This window comes from Myodes glareolus, chromosome 21 (assembly GCF_982192425.1).
Source record: "Myodes glareolus chromosome 21, mMyoGla1.1, whole genome shotgun sequence".
In the NCBI taxonomy this organism is placed as follows: domain Eukaryota; kingdom Metazoa; phylum Chordata; class Mammalia; order Rodentia; family Cricetidae; genus Myodes; species Myodes glareolus.
In genome coordinates, this window is record NC_142046.1 from 14046768 (window position 1) to 14060252 (window position 13485).

At 51.4% G+C, this 13485-nt stretch overlaps 1 protein-coding gene across 1 annotated transcript in view; it reads right to left on the bottom strand.

Annotated features, from left to right (window-relative positions):
- Positions 1–2088: 2088 nt before the first annotated feature.
- Ass1 (argininosuccinate synthase 1) overlaps positions 2089–13485 on the bottom strand; it is a 46041-nt gene continuing 34644 nt past the window's right edge. The window contains exons 13-16 of the mRNA XM_048432025.3: positions 12589–12720; positions 8215–8371; positions 3756–3821; positions 2089–2379 (exon numbers count right to left, since the gene is read on the bottom strand). Of these exons, the coding sequence (XP_048287982.3) occupies positions 2334–2379; positions 3756–3821; positions 8215–8371; positions 12589–12720 (401 nt within the window). The 3' untranslated portion in view covers positions 2089–2333. The remainder of the gene's footprint in view (positions 2380–3755; positions 3822–8214; positions 8372–12588; positions 12721–13485) is intronic.

The window sequence follows — 13485 nt, forward strand, 5'->3', positions numbered from 1 at the left end:
TTTAGTAGCTTTAGTTTCTTTGTTTCTGGTAAGGTTTCACTATGTGATGCAGACCGGCCTTGTGCTGTGTAGTCTAGGCTTGGTCTTGAATTTGAGAGTGCACTACGTCTGCCTTCTCAGTGTTAGGATTACGGATTCACACAACCATGTCTAGTTTGAAAGGACAGATTTTATTTTCAATTGATTAATTCGCTTGTTATGTATATGTGTGTGCCTACTTGTCTGTATATGCACTGTGTGAGTGTGTGTATTTTCTAGTGGGTGGGGCTGGGTATGTGGCTTAATGGTAGAGTTTAGACGTAAGAGATCCTGAGTTCAATGCCCAGAAACCCTAGAAATGTGGGGTTTTTTCCCTTTGTTTTGTTTTTGTTTGTTTGTTTTTCGAGACAAGATTTCTCTGTAGCTTTGAAACCTGTCTTGGAACTCACTCCATAGACCAGGCTGGCCTTGAACTCACAGAGATCCACCTGCCTCTGCCTCCCGGCTGCTGGGATTAAAGGCGTGCGCCACCACCCAACTTACCTTTTAACTAAATAACTAAAGAAAACATTATAAAAACAGAACAAAAGTGAATGAAAAAGGAATGGGAAATATAGGCAGCGTTGGAACTGGGTGACGGTAAGCTAGTGTCTAAACTTACAAGATGCAGGGGTGAGCCAGGCTCTGCCCTAGGACTAGGACTGAAATAAGAGTCCTGAGCTCACAATGCCCCACGGCAATGCAGTGAGGTCATGCTGAGTGGCCTGCCTGTTTCCAGGCAATGGAGCACCTGCATTGCAGGCATCGTCACACCTACCTGCTAGCTCTGTGTGTGTGTGTGTGTGTGTGTGTGCGCGCGCGCGCGCACGCGCGCACGTAGGGATTCATCACGGTGCCGGGATCATTCGTTATTAACATGGGCATTTACAGTCAAGGAAGTTTGAAAGAAACCCCAGTGGACAAAAGCAACCGTGTGCAGATTCCCAGGGTCCAGAACCAGGCTGGGCTCAGAGCAGCTGATGGTGGAGTCTTCCCAGTGAAGATGCTTTGGGGGCTGATGGCACGGCACAGGGGCCTGCTGCCACGCCTGACAAGTTGAGTTGGATTGACTCCTGCAAGCTGCCTTCTGGCTTCCACACGCACACTGCAACACGAGTGCATTCCTCATAATAAATAAAGGTAAACCTTTAAAAACCTCCCCGCCCCCAAGTTGAGGGGATACTGGGTGACTAACAGCCTGGAGCAGGAAGTTTCACCAGTTTACTTAGGGGGACCAGCAAGCCGGTGGGTCCTCTCCGGGACTGGAATGGCAAGCGGCTTCCAGGCTTTTTATATAGACTCTGGGGATTCGAACTCAGAACCTCGCTTCCATGCATGCCAAGCCATCAGCCCAGGTCCCCTCTCCCTGCTTTGTCTGGCATCCAGGATACCTAAGGTGACTTGTCTTCACTTCTGACCAGGTGCACAGACTAACTCCTGGGGCTGATTCAGCAGTTTAGGTGTCTGGCCTTGCAGCCTGAGTGCCTCAAAGAGCCTTTAAATTCTGCATCTTCCTCTCTTTCTAGGCTTCTCTAAAGCCACTCAGCTGTGCTGGGGACATTTGATGTGGTGTCGTCACCATATACAAGACTTTCAAGTGTAAGGGCTGGCAACATGCCCTCAAACACAGCTAAAGAGTGACAGAACCTCCGGCGGCCTGGGGACTGTTCACGCCAAGAGGCTCTCTGGCAAAGGTGAACTTCCACCACACTGAGAAAACACAAAAGTTGGGGGCGGGGTGTGGAGAGATGCCTCATGGGTTAAGCGCCTAAAAGTGCTTGCTGCTCTCGCAAAGAACCAAGTTTGGTTCTTAGCACCCATGTCTGATGGCTCACAATACTTCAGAGATCTGCAGTCACCTACCTGAACTCATGTGCACACCCATCCCCCCGTGTGTGCATGCATATGTGTATGTACACACACACACACACACACACACACACAGGTATATATGTATGTATGCATATATGTGTATATATATGTGTGTGTGTAACATAAAACATTGTTTAAAGGAAGACACAGAGATGGGGCTAGACATGAGCACACATGCACACAGGCAGAGACAAAGACTAATGTGGCTTCTTTTAATTGCCATTTTACACTCTCTGCAGCTGCCCCCACCCTCCCCTTCCCTTGGATGACCATTTTTGTAGGCTATGGGGAACTCGGGAACAAAGCCTGGGGGGCGGGGGGGGGGCACAGCAGCCCCAGTCAGGTGGTGGGAGAACAAGCCACAGTTACGAATTTATCACAACAATTAGCACTGAAGCCTGGGAGAGCTGAGAGTGGGGAGGCCGGCTCCTCTTTGTCAGGGTCTATTTGGCGGTGACCTTGCTCTGAAGGCGATGGTATTCCTTCAGCCTGTAAACCAGATGGAAAACAAAGAAAAATGTAATTTCACAATAACAACATGTGCTCTCTTCAATTAATTCAGGCAGGGTGGGGGCGGTGGGGGCAGCTGTTTGTTAAGATGTGTGGTGAAGTTGTCTTTTTCTTCGGTCCCCTCTCCTGCCCTAGCCTCCCCTGACTCCTCCAATCAGGATAATGTAATTAATTTATCAGAGGGGGAAAACATTGTTTGTCATTGTTGAAGATAAAGCATTTAACAGGCAATAGGAGAAATGAAGAGGCCATTATGTTCTGGCCATTTCAAAAGGTTTATGGGGTTATAAACTGCAGGCAGCAGGAGGCAGAAGGTGGAGGGGCCTGGGAAGGCTGGCTGCAGAGGTCTCTGCAGACCTGGGGTGGCTCCCGGGAGCCAAGGCGTGCTGCTAGAGTCAGGAGAGGCCACCTCTGTCTTCCTGACACAACCCCATGCAATGGAAAACCCAGAGCTGGTCTTCCTCATTCAGCACCACTGACTCTGTGTGACTCTTGTCGAGTTACCTAACTATTCTGGGCCTGTGTCTGAGGAACTTTCAAAATCTCTGCACGAATTAAAATAAACCAGGGGCTGGCAAGATGGCTCAGTGAGTAAAGGTGCTTGCTGCCAAGACTCAAGGTCTGAGTTTGAAACCTAGGGCCCACACGGTGGAAGGTGAGAACTGGCCTTCAAAAGTGGTCTCTGTCTTCCATATATAAAAAGCATACACAAAATAAAATAAAATTTTTAAAAAGAACTAAAATAAACTAGAAAAGAGCCCAGAACAGCTGTCACAATGACCTCGCTTTGAGCACAGCAGCCTAGCCAGGGGGCAAGCTGCTGGGCACTGCTGTGTCCAGCACCTTTAGCTGTGAGCTCGATTCCCATAGGCTCCTGTGGGAACGTCATCACACCCATGGGGCAGGGGTACCCACCCTGGTACCCACCCTCCCTTGATCCACCCGGAGCTTGGGATGGGGTCTGAGAACCCGGACAAGTAACTTCAGGTATTGCATACGACCCCCAGGCCTCAGTGACTTGTTGCCTTGCCCTCCAGCTGGGGACAGTGACGTAAGGATTCTTTTGTCCTTCCGGCCATTTCCCTATATGGTCTGTCCAGTCTAGGAGCTCACAGTGTCTTTGTGACTGGAGGCATTAGGGCAATTGTAGGAGGCCAGGACAGAATCCAGGGAGTCAAATAGCCACTCCCTCAGATTCTGTTGCCTATCAGGCCCACTGAGAATGGGAACTTGTTGGGTGGAGGAGTTACAGGCGGATGGACAGGGACATGGTGCGTGAGGGGTCAGTGGAACATCAGACCCTGCTGCCTGTAGCCAGAGACCTCTGATGATCAGCGTGGCCCAGAGTCTCTCACCTGAGCGAGTTGATGTTGATGAAGCCAGTAGCATCAATGGGCTCATAATCGCCCTGCACGTTCATGCTGTGAAGAAAGAGCAGAGCTTAGCAATGCCCAGCCACTTCCCGCTGCCCAGCCCTTCCTATTCAGCATAATTCTGGGAGCTCTGCACTGGGTCAGGTGCCATGCCAGCAGCTGATGGTCAAGTAGCGCCCAGAAGCCTCTACCCTGAGTGAAAAGAGGCACCAGGTTGAGTCCCGGCTCAGCTAACTCTGGGTCTGTGAATTCCTCCTGCCGTTTGTAAACTGAAGTCCTCCACAGAGCCTGAAACGGCCTATTATCATCTGATGTTTCCAAACTGGAGCAGATGATGGGCTTTCTGGAGCCGAGGGACCCTGGGAGGCATTTACAGCACGGAGCCCCATAGAGTCACCTTCACCCTGGTTTGTCGAACCACGCAGACCTTACAGAACCATCCTGACCCAGATACCCATGGTCTGACAGTATCTGTCATCTGCTGTTGGGCTCAGTAAAGCTGTCCTCCCCTCTGCAGCTCCACCGTAGCAGTATCCTCCCTGGCAGCCATCCAGGACTGGCGGCTATGCCTGCAGCCAACTCGGAGAGCCCAGGGAAGCATGCTGGTTCCTGGGGATGAATGTGCACCTTGGGAATGTGAATACCAGTGGCTCTCATCATTGTCGAGGGCTCACATGAAGTCATGGAGCTGGAACATGGCAAGCACTTGCTATGATTGACATCCCATCCTTCCATCCATCCATCCATTCATCCATCCATCATTCAGACATTTTTAAAGAACTCTTGGATCAGCTGGGCCTGGGCAAGCGGTGGTGGTGCAAGTCTTTAAATCCCAGCACTCAAGAGATAGAGACAGGCATATTTCTGTGAGTTTGAGGCTGACGTGGTCTACAGAGCAAGTACCAGGACAGCCAGGGCTACACAGGAAACCCCTGTCTCGAAAACAAACAAAGAAAACAACAACAAAAGAGCATCACACGCTACAGGCGCAAATACCACTGTCACCCAGCACCTGGGTAAGTTTGGCTTTTGGGACCCTGTAGTCTCAGTTACCCCTGACTTCCATGTTGTTCTTAATCAGGCCCTTGTCTTTAGTCTGGCAGAGTGCCAGCCTCACAACAAAGCAATCTCAAGGTTTTTGAGGACAAGGAGGTGGCCTATCCCCTCAGGAGTCCTTTCCAAAGAGGTAAGACTGGGAAGCAGGTGAGAAGTACCCGCCACCACGTGACCAAAGTCATGCCTCTGGTGAGAAGTACCTGCCATCACGTGACTGAGGTCATGCCTCTGGTTTTCTGGAACACCCCCACTCCCGTTTCTGGTGGCCCTGTTTTTGCACATTCAAGGGAAGTATTATACCGCTGAGCCACACCTCTAACTCATTGGACCTCTTCTAAGGACAAATGAGGAAAGGTGGCCTCACCTATAACCCCAGCACCAGGGTTGAGAGGTGAAAGCTAGCCTAGGCTACATACATAGCAAACCCCTGTCTCTTCACCTTCATCTCCCTCTAAAAAACAAAAGGAGTCTCTGTCCACATCCTATGGGAGCCTTGAGTTTTGACCTTGATGTTTTTCAGTTCCTGAAGTCACCCCATGCTCTGCCTTCCATGACCTTTCTCCTGTTTTTCCCTTTCTTCTCCAGAGTTCCCTTTGGGGTTTGGGTCCGAATGACATCAGGAGCTAACCAGTGACCAGTGTGCTCCCTCAGGAGAAGAGAATGTCAGGCGTGCACCAGGCTTCCTTCGTTGTGCCTATATAGTCAGGAACGGCTGGTCTAGACTAGGGTACCAATTTGTGCAATTATAGTCAACAAGCCTTGCTTGCCTGGGTGCGTTTGCAGCGCCAGAAACACACAAGCTAGCATCACTTGCTCTCCACCTCCTGTCAAGCGGGCTCTGGAAATCCAGCCTCACCTCTGCCCAAAGTCCTTGCCTTTAGTAGTTACTGTCCTGGGAGCAGGCTGGCCACTGAGCCCTTCCCTTATCTGGGCCATAGGGCCTTTTCCCCTTCACCTCCAAGTCTCCCAAGTCAAAACAAACTCTCTACATCATAGTCCACAGCTCTTCGGAGGTAGAGGCTGAAGGACAGGAGTTCAAGGTCATCCTCTTAGAATGAATCTGCGGAAAGCCTGGGCTACGTGAGACCTCATCACAAAAACAAACAAACAGAAACAACAAAACCCTCCCCGTATCCAAGACAAGCTGGACAAACAGCTCAAGGAATCCTGCAGAGAGGGCCCCATCAAGGACAGACCTGCCCCATGAGGCTGCCCAGAGTCCTAAGCCGTGCTTGTTTGGGAACGGAAAGCCTCTTTTTTGAATAGTGCTTTGGTGGTGTGTATGGGGGGGGGTGTGTGGAAACAGAGTTTACAATGATTTTTTTTACCGCCTCTGACGGTCTACAGAAAAACCTCTGTGCTTTTATTTTTGCTCATTCGAGTGGCTCTGACCTGCTCTATAATTACATTACTTTCTACCTACTGCGCCCGGCATTTCCAGCTCTGCTACCTCTCGCAGCTTCCTCGCTGGTCCCTGTGACGCTGTCACTCAAGGGCTTTCAAGTCAGCGATGTAGAAATCAAAAAGAAAAGGGAAATGGTCGGAGACGCAGTGAGAATAACTGCTTCTGCTTTTCTCTTTTTTCCCCCCTTTCCCTTTTTACTTTATTCATTTAATCTCCCTGAGTGAGACTGTAAGGTTTAATGAAGGGTTGGGCAGGTTATTAGAGGCTGTTCATTTGGAGGGGGAGGGGAGAAAGAGCCAGAGAGAGAAAGAGAGAAGATAATTTGACATTTACCCCGACTGATCTAAACTGATTCGGTTATATTTATGGCTTATAAAGTGTTTAGAGAGATTGAAGTGGGGGGAAGAAACTCAATATGGCAGAGAGAGAGGAAGGAGAAAAATAATATTGACTGCCAAACAAAACTCGTACTTAATTCCAAGTGGTCCCCGGGAGGGCAGGGCAGACCTTGCCTGAGCCAGCTGGGGCTGGGGTCCTCCTCGGGTTGTTCTGCCTGGCTCCGTGGGCTTGTTCCCATCCACAGCCTGGCCAAGTGACATCCAGGGGACAGGGTTGGGCTTCCCAGGGCAGGCTACCCTCAGTCACGAGAAAACCTTGTGTCTCCCTTGTCTCCCAAGTCAAAACAAACTCTAGGCATTGATGTGGAGGAGTTTAGAACGTACCAGCTTAGCTAGCTCTCCATCTGCCATAGGTTTCCCCAACGTCAGTCACCCTCGGCTTGGTCCTCCCAGAAGGAAGCTCCTTGAGGCTCCCTCTGAGTTCCCCACTCATCTCCCTCGGCTTAGGTGGCCCCTTCTGTTCACAGAGGACAACAGGCTTGAGGCCCTCCAAAGTCACTCCATTCTGTACTTATTGCCCAAAAGCAGACAAGATGGGTTCTCCTGGGCTATCTCAGGTAAGACTCACACCCAAGGTGCTTGACACTTACCTCTGAGCCTCCCTCAGCACTTACTCCCGTACAGCTGGGGTGTGGGTCAGTGGCTGAGCACTTGCCTGGTGAGTGTGTTGGGTTCTATTGGCACCACTCAGGGAAAATGCAGCCCCCCACCTCATGCCTCGTCATCCCTAGGGTGTTCCTGCTTCCTCCTCCACTTCCAGCACAACTCCTAAAGATGGGTTGACTTGGTCTGCTTTTCTAAGATCACCAATCCAGTCCAGCCTGTCAGTATTTCTCACTGGCACCCTTGTGACCACCCCTTGCCAGTGTCCACCCTCACCAGGGAGAACCCATTCCTCAGAGCAGACACAAGGACCTCAAGATCCAATCCTGCCCTTCTCCCTATTATCTGACTCAGTCTCTTAACCTGGCTTCTTAGTTTCCTCTCTCCCAGGTGTCCTTGCATGTCTGGATTTTTCCAAGTTCTTCCCAGGCTCAGAATCAGAGGTGCTGCCCCTGGAGCCTACCAAACCCTCCAGAATTCCTATCAAGGAAGTTGCTCCACAGCCTAACTTTTATACCCAGCCAGACTATCTTGCTCCTTTTCCAACTCTGCAATTTTTCCTAATTCCACATTTCAGCCTGCCTGGCTTTCTTTCTTTTGTTGTCTCATTTTTTGAGACAGTCTCCTGTGGCTCAGGATGACTTTATTATGCATCAGAAAATGACACTGAACTGCTGATCCTTCTGCTTCTACTCCTGAGTGCTAGGATGATGTCACCACCACACCCGCTGGGGCTAGAACCCAGGGCTTCATGTAAGCAGGCACTCTACCAGTTGAGCCACATCCCTAGCCCATGGCTATCATTTGAATGACACTTTCCTCCCCAAATGGCCTATTGTAGGGTCCATGATGTTACAGATATGTGTCCATCATAACCATTTCCCTCGTCCCCCACATAGAGCTTGACATGAAATCAACAAAAACATGCTGGGAAAGCTGCCCACGTAAGACCAGACGGGCTGAGGCGCCGGGAACCTACCTCACCAGCTCTTCATTGTACAGCGAGAGTGGAGACTCCCGGCCAAGGATGTACACCTGGCCCTTGAAGACAGACACCTGCACCTTCCCTTCCACCCGCTCCTGGGACTTGGCGATGCAGTGGCGGACAAATTCACACTCAGGGCTGTGCCAGAAACCTGTGGGGAGGAAACCACGAAGGTGTTGTGGAGGGTCCTGCTAGGTCTCGGGAAGGATGGGGATACAGGAGGAGAACTCCAGGCTTTACCCTGTATGGTCTGGGGCTCAGGTCCACCTTACTCACTTGTGAGTGCTGGCATGTGTCATTGTTAATGCATTGAGGAACCCACAGTTGTGCCCCATCCCATACTCATGCAAGGGATACATGGGTCAAGAAGTGACCTCTTTGCCCCCCAAAAGGCAATCACTGTATAAGGGTCAGGAGGACGAATACCCCTGCTTCATGCAGGTGTGCACAGGAGTTACAGAAAGACCTGGCCCTGACCCATGGGTGCTCTGTTTTGGTGAGGACGATAGGAATCCTCCGATAGGGCTCAGAGGCACATGTCACGGGGCTGAGTAGTGAGGGTATCGAGGACTGTCACCCTGGTTTGTGGTCAGACAGGCCATGGGCTCTGTGGCCTTCAGCTGTCTCCCTTCTTGCAAAGCGGGAATACCCCAGCCCGTGCACCCAACAAGCATGGGGTATGCAGCATTCCTTTGAGTGGCGTCCTGGGCAGACCCCTGAACTGTTCTCTCTGCTCTGTAAATATTACCAAATGTACATCAAGTCAGCTCACAGACAACCCTACAGCCCGGGGACAAGAACTCAGGGATCCTGTATTCCCACAGAAGGAGAGGAAGAGTTTGGTCAAGCTGACAGAGGCTGTAACTGGGGCCTGGATTGGGCTAGAGGGTACTGACTGTTTCCTGTGACGACTGGCGCTTTCCTCTCTATGACCAGAGCACCCACTGTTTGCACATGGTGTTGAAGGCTATAGGGGACTAGGGAACAAAGTTCGCATCCTCCCCCTAGAGTCCACTGTCCTTGGACAGCCACTCCTTTGGGTGAGAGCAGGGAACCTGGGACCAAGAGACAGCAGGTGGCTGTAGTCAGGATTGGGGGAAGGGCTGGCTAGGCACAAGGTTTTTTTTTTTTTTGAAAGAACCAGGAAGGTGAGCCCACCTGGGCAGCTGTCGGGCCAGATGGCCTGCGATCTCCTGCCCTGATAAGATGATGGGTCAGCAGGGCCCAGCTACAGTTAGAGGCCTAGAGGGGACAGCATGGGGAAGAGGGAAGCTCAGTCTGGTGTGTGTGTGTGCATGTGTGTGCGTGTGTGTGCGTGTGTGTGTGTGTGTGTGAGAAAGAGAGAGAGAGAGAGAGAGAGAGAGAGAGAGAGAGAGAGAGAGAGAGAGAGCATAATGTTCTGGCTTGCAGAGGTTGGGAAGACCCAGACAGGGAGATAAGGTGTTAGATCTTTTGCCTCCACCATCTGGCCATGTTCACAGGTCACTTCTACCCCGACACAGGATAGACCTCCTCAGGACTGTTTTACCCAGTACATAGCAAGATATGATTACTTAACTGCTCTTCAGGGATGTGTGGATCCACTGAGAACTTAGCTATGACCTCTGACAGCCCCTCACTGTCACTGTCTTCTCTGGGAGACAGGCCCAGAAGGAAAGGACTTGTCCAAAGTCACACAGCAGGATCATGGCAGATTCCAGGTCTGATGGAATACTTCTAAACAAGGGTCTTTAAAGACATGCCATTGGATTCTTTGGGCAGGGACATGCCCCCATCTCTGTATCTGCCTACTGTCTGCTTTTCTCAATTGGGATAATTAGCCCATTATACTCCCAGGCTGGGAGGCTGGGAGATGGAGCTGGAGATAGAAAGGGCAGAGAGCAGTGTAGGAGCCACTGGCCCCTGCTATGGCCCCTGCTATGGCCATCTTGGGATCTGCGTCTGTAGCTCACAGAGGTCTTTGACTCAAGTTTCTTTTCCCAGCAGACCCAGCCTGAAATGGGCCAGTGAGCCTGGTCCCACGGTGCAAAGGAGATCCTGCATGTCCAGGCCTGTGAGGGGCTTGGGGCTGAGCTGCAGAGGGCTTCCCTCTCCTAGGCCCAGGATACAGGCCCCATTTCTGATGGGGACAAATGTCAGTTAAAGTTGTACATTATATTTTCATATTGAAGACAGGTGAGGGAGCCCCATGTCTACTGGGTGAGCTACAGCTGAAGGCTGGCCTGGAAGAAGAGAGTAACCCCGAACCCCATGTATCCAGTAGGGAAATCTGGAAATGGAGAAGACTGAGGGAGATAGCTAGGTGGACCCAGACTCACAGAGACAGGGGGACAGTGGTCCTGGAATCCTGTGAACCCAGGAGGAGGTGTGCTACTCCTACTCTTCAGATAGGAAAGCTGAGGATCAGAGAGGGTGAGGGACAGTGTCCAGCTAAGCTGGTCTACAGCATGTCTCCTTCCAGCAAGAGACCAATCCAACAGCACTTTGGACTGCCAGAGGTCTGGCTTTGACCTCTGTGGACACCTGGACATTACAGAACTCAGGCAGAGTTAATATTAGCAGTAATGGCCTGGTCTAAGCCTTGCTCCTCTCTCTACTCCAAGGTTTTGTTTCCTTTGAAAGCTCCTAATCGCTCAGCCTCATTTTAGGATTTACGGGGCTCATTGCTGGCTGACAGAGCAGGGACTTAGCCCAGGCACGGAGCCTGCAGTCAGGACTTCCTGTGTCTCACTGCACCCCGAACCATTCCTTGCTAGCTAGCAGCTTCCCGGGTCCCATGGGAGTGACCCTGGCTTTTGAAGACAGCCAGTCTCAGGCTCGACCACTGTAAATTATCAGCCATAAAAACTTTGATTAATTATCTTTGTCTGCCTGGGCCTCAGTTCCCCACCTCTGTGCAGCCGAAGTTAGGTAATACTCATCAGGTGCCTAGCACAGCGCCAGCAGGACAGTGGCAGATGCTGATACTGTGGGACCCGGAAGCCCCCCCCCTCTGCCTGACTTGGCCCTCAGGGATGCCTCCTGGGCTCTCAGGCCAGGTGCTCTCTGCCCTCCCTCACACCCTGCCATGTCTTAATGGCAATCCCACTTTGTAACCAAAATCCACCTCTCAGCACTGAGTTCCCACAGAGCCAGTGGGAAACAATGATATTTAAACACCTGTCTGTACCTGGAGAGGGGGAGATTGGGCTTCAAAGCTGCAAGAACAATGGCAGCAAGAAGGAAAGCCAGCCAATCGAGCCAGCGTGCTCTCCTGAGACCCTGGGATGAATTCCAGCAGACCCGGGAGGATGGGGACCGGGACAGGCATGACCAGAGGGCTCGGCCAGGTGCCCATGATTGACATACTCTATCCAGACACCCAGACTTCCAGTCCTCAGAGCTGCCAAGGTTGGCTGTCTGATGGGATCCCCCAAACTTACAGACAAGATCAGGAAATGTCTAAGTGAGTGTGGGTGTGCGTGCATATGAGTGTGAGTTGCAGGTGTGCAACAGCACACTCAGCTCTGTTTTGCTCTTTGTAAAGACAGAGTCTCACTGTGTAGCCCAGGCTTGCCTCAAACTCACAGATTAGGGGTGCTGGGATGACAGGCTGTGTCATCACGCCCAGGACCAATGTCACGGTTACAGTTGTGTGCACCTCCAGGTCTCTGCCACCACATTTCAAACATCTGTCACAGACCACAGGGGCATGAAGGCTGTGTCCCTTGGAACTATTTATGGATTTGAATTTCATAATTTCCATATGTCATGAAAGGTTTTTTCCCCTTTTCAACCTTTTAAAAGTTTAAAAGAAAAAAACTTAAAATGATTCTTAGCTCACAAATTGCAGAAAACTGGGCGGCAGTGGGGCTGGCATGGACTCCGGCTTAAGACCCTTGGTTCCCACTACGAAGACTGTATGTGCCGTCTAGAGTCTGGGTCCCAGAGCGGGCACTGCTCGTCTGGAAGATGAGGCCACACATGCTGGGCACACATGTCCCCCTCTGTTGTCCCACACTGGAGGTCAGTAGGGAGCATCTCCTATGGACAGACTAACCGGGCCCCTCTTCCCTTCCCCCTCCCCACTCCTTGCTTGCTCCCTTATCTGTAAAATGGGCTGCAGATGGCCTGGGAGACTTGTGGGAACAATGCGGGTTGGCCAGACATCTTGCCAATAGCCAGTACCTGTTGGATTCAGGCTGGCCAACACTGGGAATGACACAGAGTCCTTCCCTGACACCGTGTGCAGAAGAACACTGAAAAGGCCAATCCCACTGTCCCTCTGCTCCCTCACCCTGGGTCCAACCCTTCCGCTTGTACTTCCGAGTTCTGAAGGAGATGGGACCTGAGGGTGGGGCTCTGGGAAGAGCTGTGAGCTGTACATACCCGTGTATACGAGCTCTGCGAATTTGAGGCCCAGGCCCTGCTTGATTTTGCGTACTTCCCGATCCATGGTGAAGGCCTCTATGTCTAAATGAGCGTGGTAAAGGATGGTCCCTGCTGGGGTCTCGTAGATACCTAGCCATTTTTCCAGGCAGGGGGAAAAAGAGAAAAAAAGAAAGAAACACATGAAACCCAAACTGTCAGCAAATGACAAAAAAAAAAAAAAAAAGAAAGAAAGAAAGAAAAAAATAATGACTCGTCTGACAGGAGAGAAGCCGGTCGGACCCATTCACTCCCAGCTTGCTGCAAAATGCGTCTGTCATTATGTTCATGCTGGGGCCACGACAGTCCACTCTGCGGCTTGTGGAGAAAATGTCTAGATGCCCCCTTTGAAGAGGCCCTCAGACGCGGGAAAATGACAGGGTTTCTGAGCAGCGCACCCCCTCCCCAATGCATGCCCACCGGCCTGCAGTTGAAAACCTGTAATTAAACCAACTACGGTGGAGCCCAGGGCCCCAAATATCCCTTCCTGCCTTCCACCAGGGAGTCTGGGGAGGGGGAGATCGCTGCGTGCACACACACATGAACATGTACGCACACACATATGTCTCTCCAGAGATCACTGGGGTTGCTTAGGGCTTGAGCAGCGGCTCCACTGTACAGATGGGGAAGCCGAGCCCCTGAAAATGGACTTGACAGAGAGGGAATGGAATCCAGGCCCCTGGATCCCTGATCTGTGCGACACAGAGGTGCCAAGAGGTGGGACTCTACCTGCTCTGGAGCCAGGCCCTGCTCTGGTGTGGCCCTGGACAGAACCTGTGTCCACTGTCCTGATGGAGAAGGGACAGAAGCAATATCATCCCCATGAACCTTTTCTTCTCCACACACGATGCTGAACAG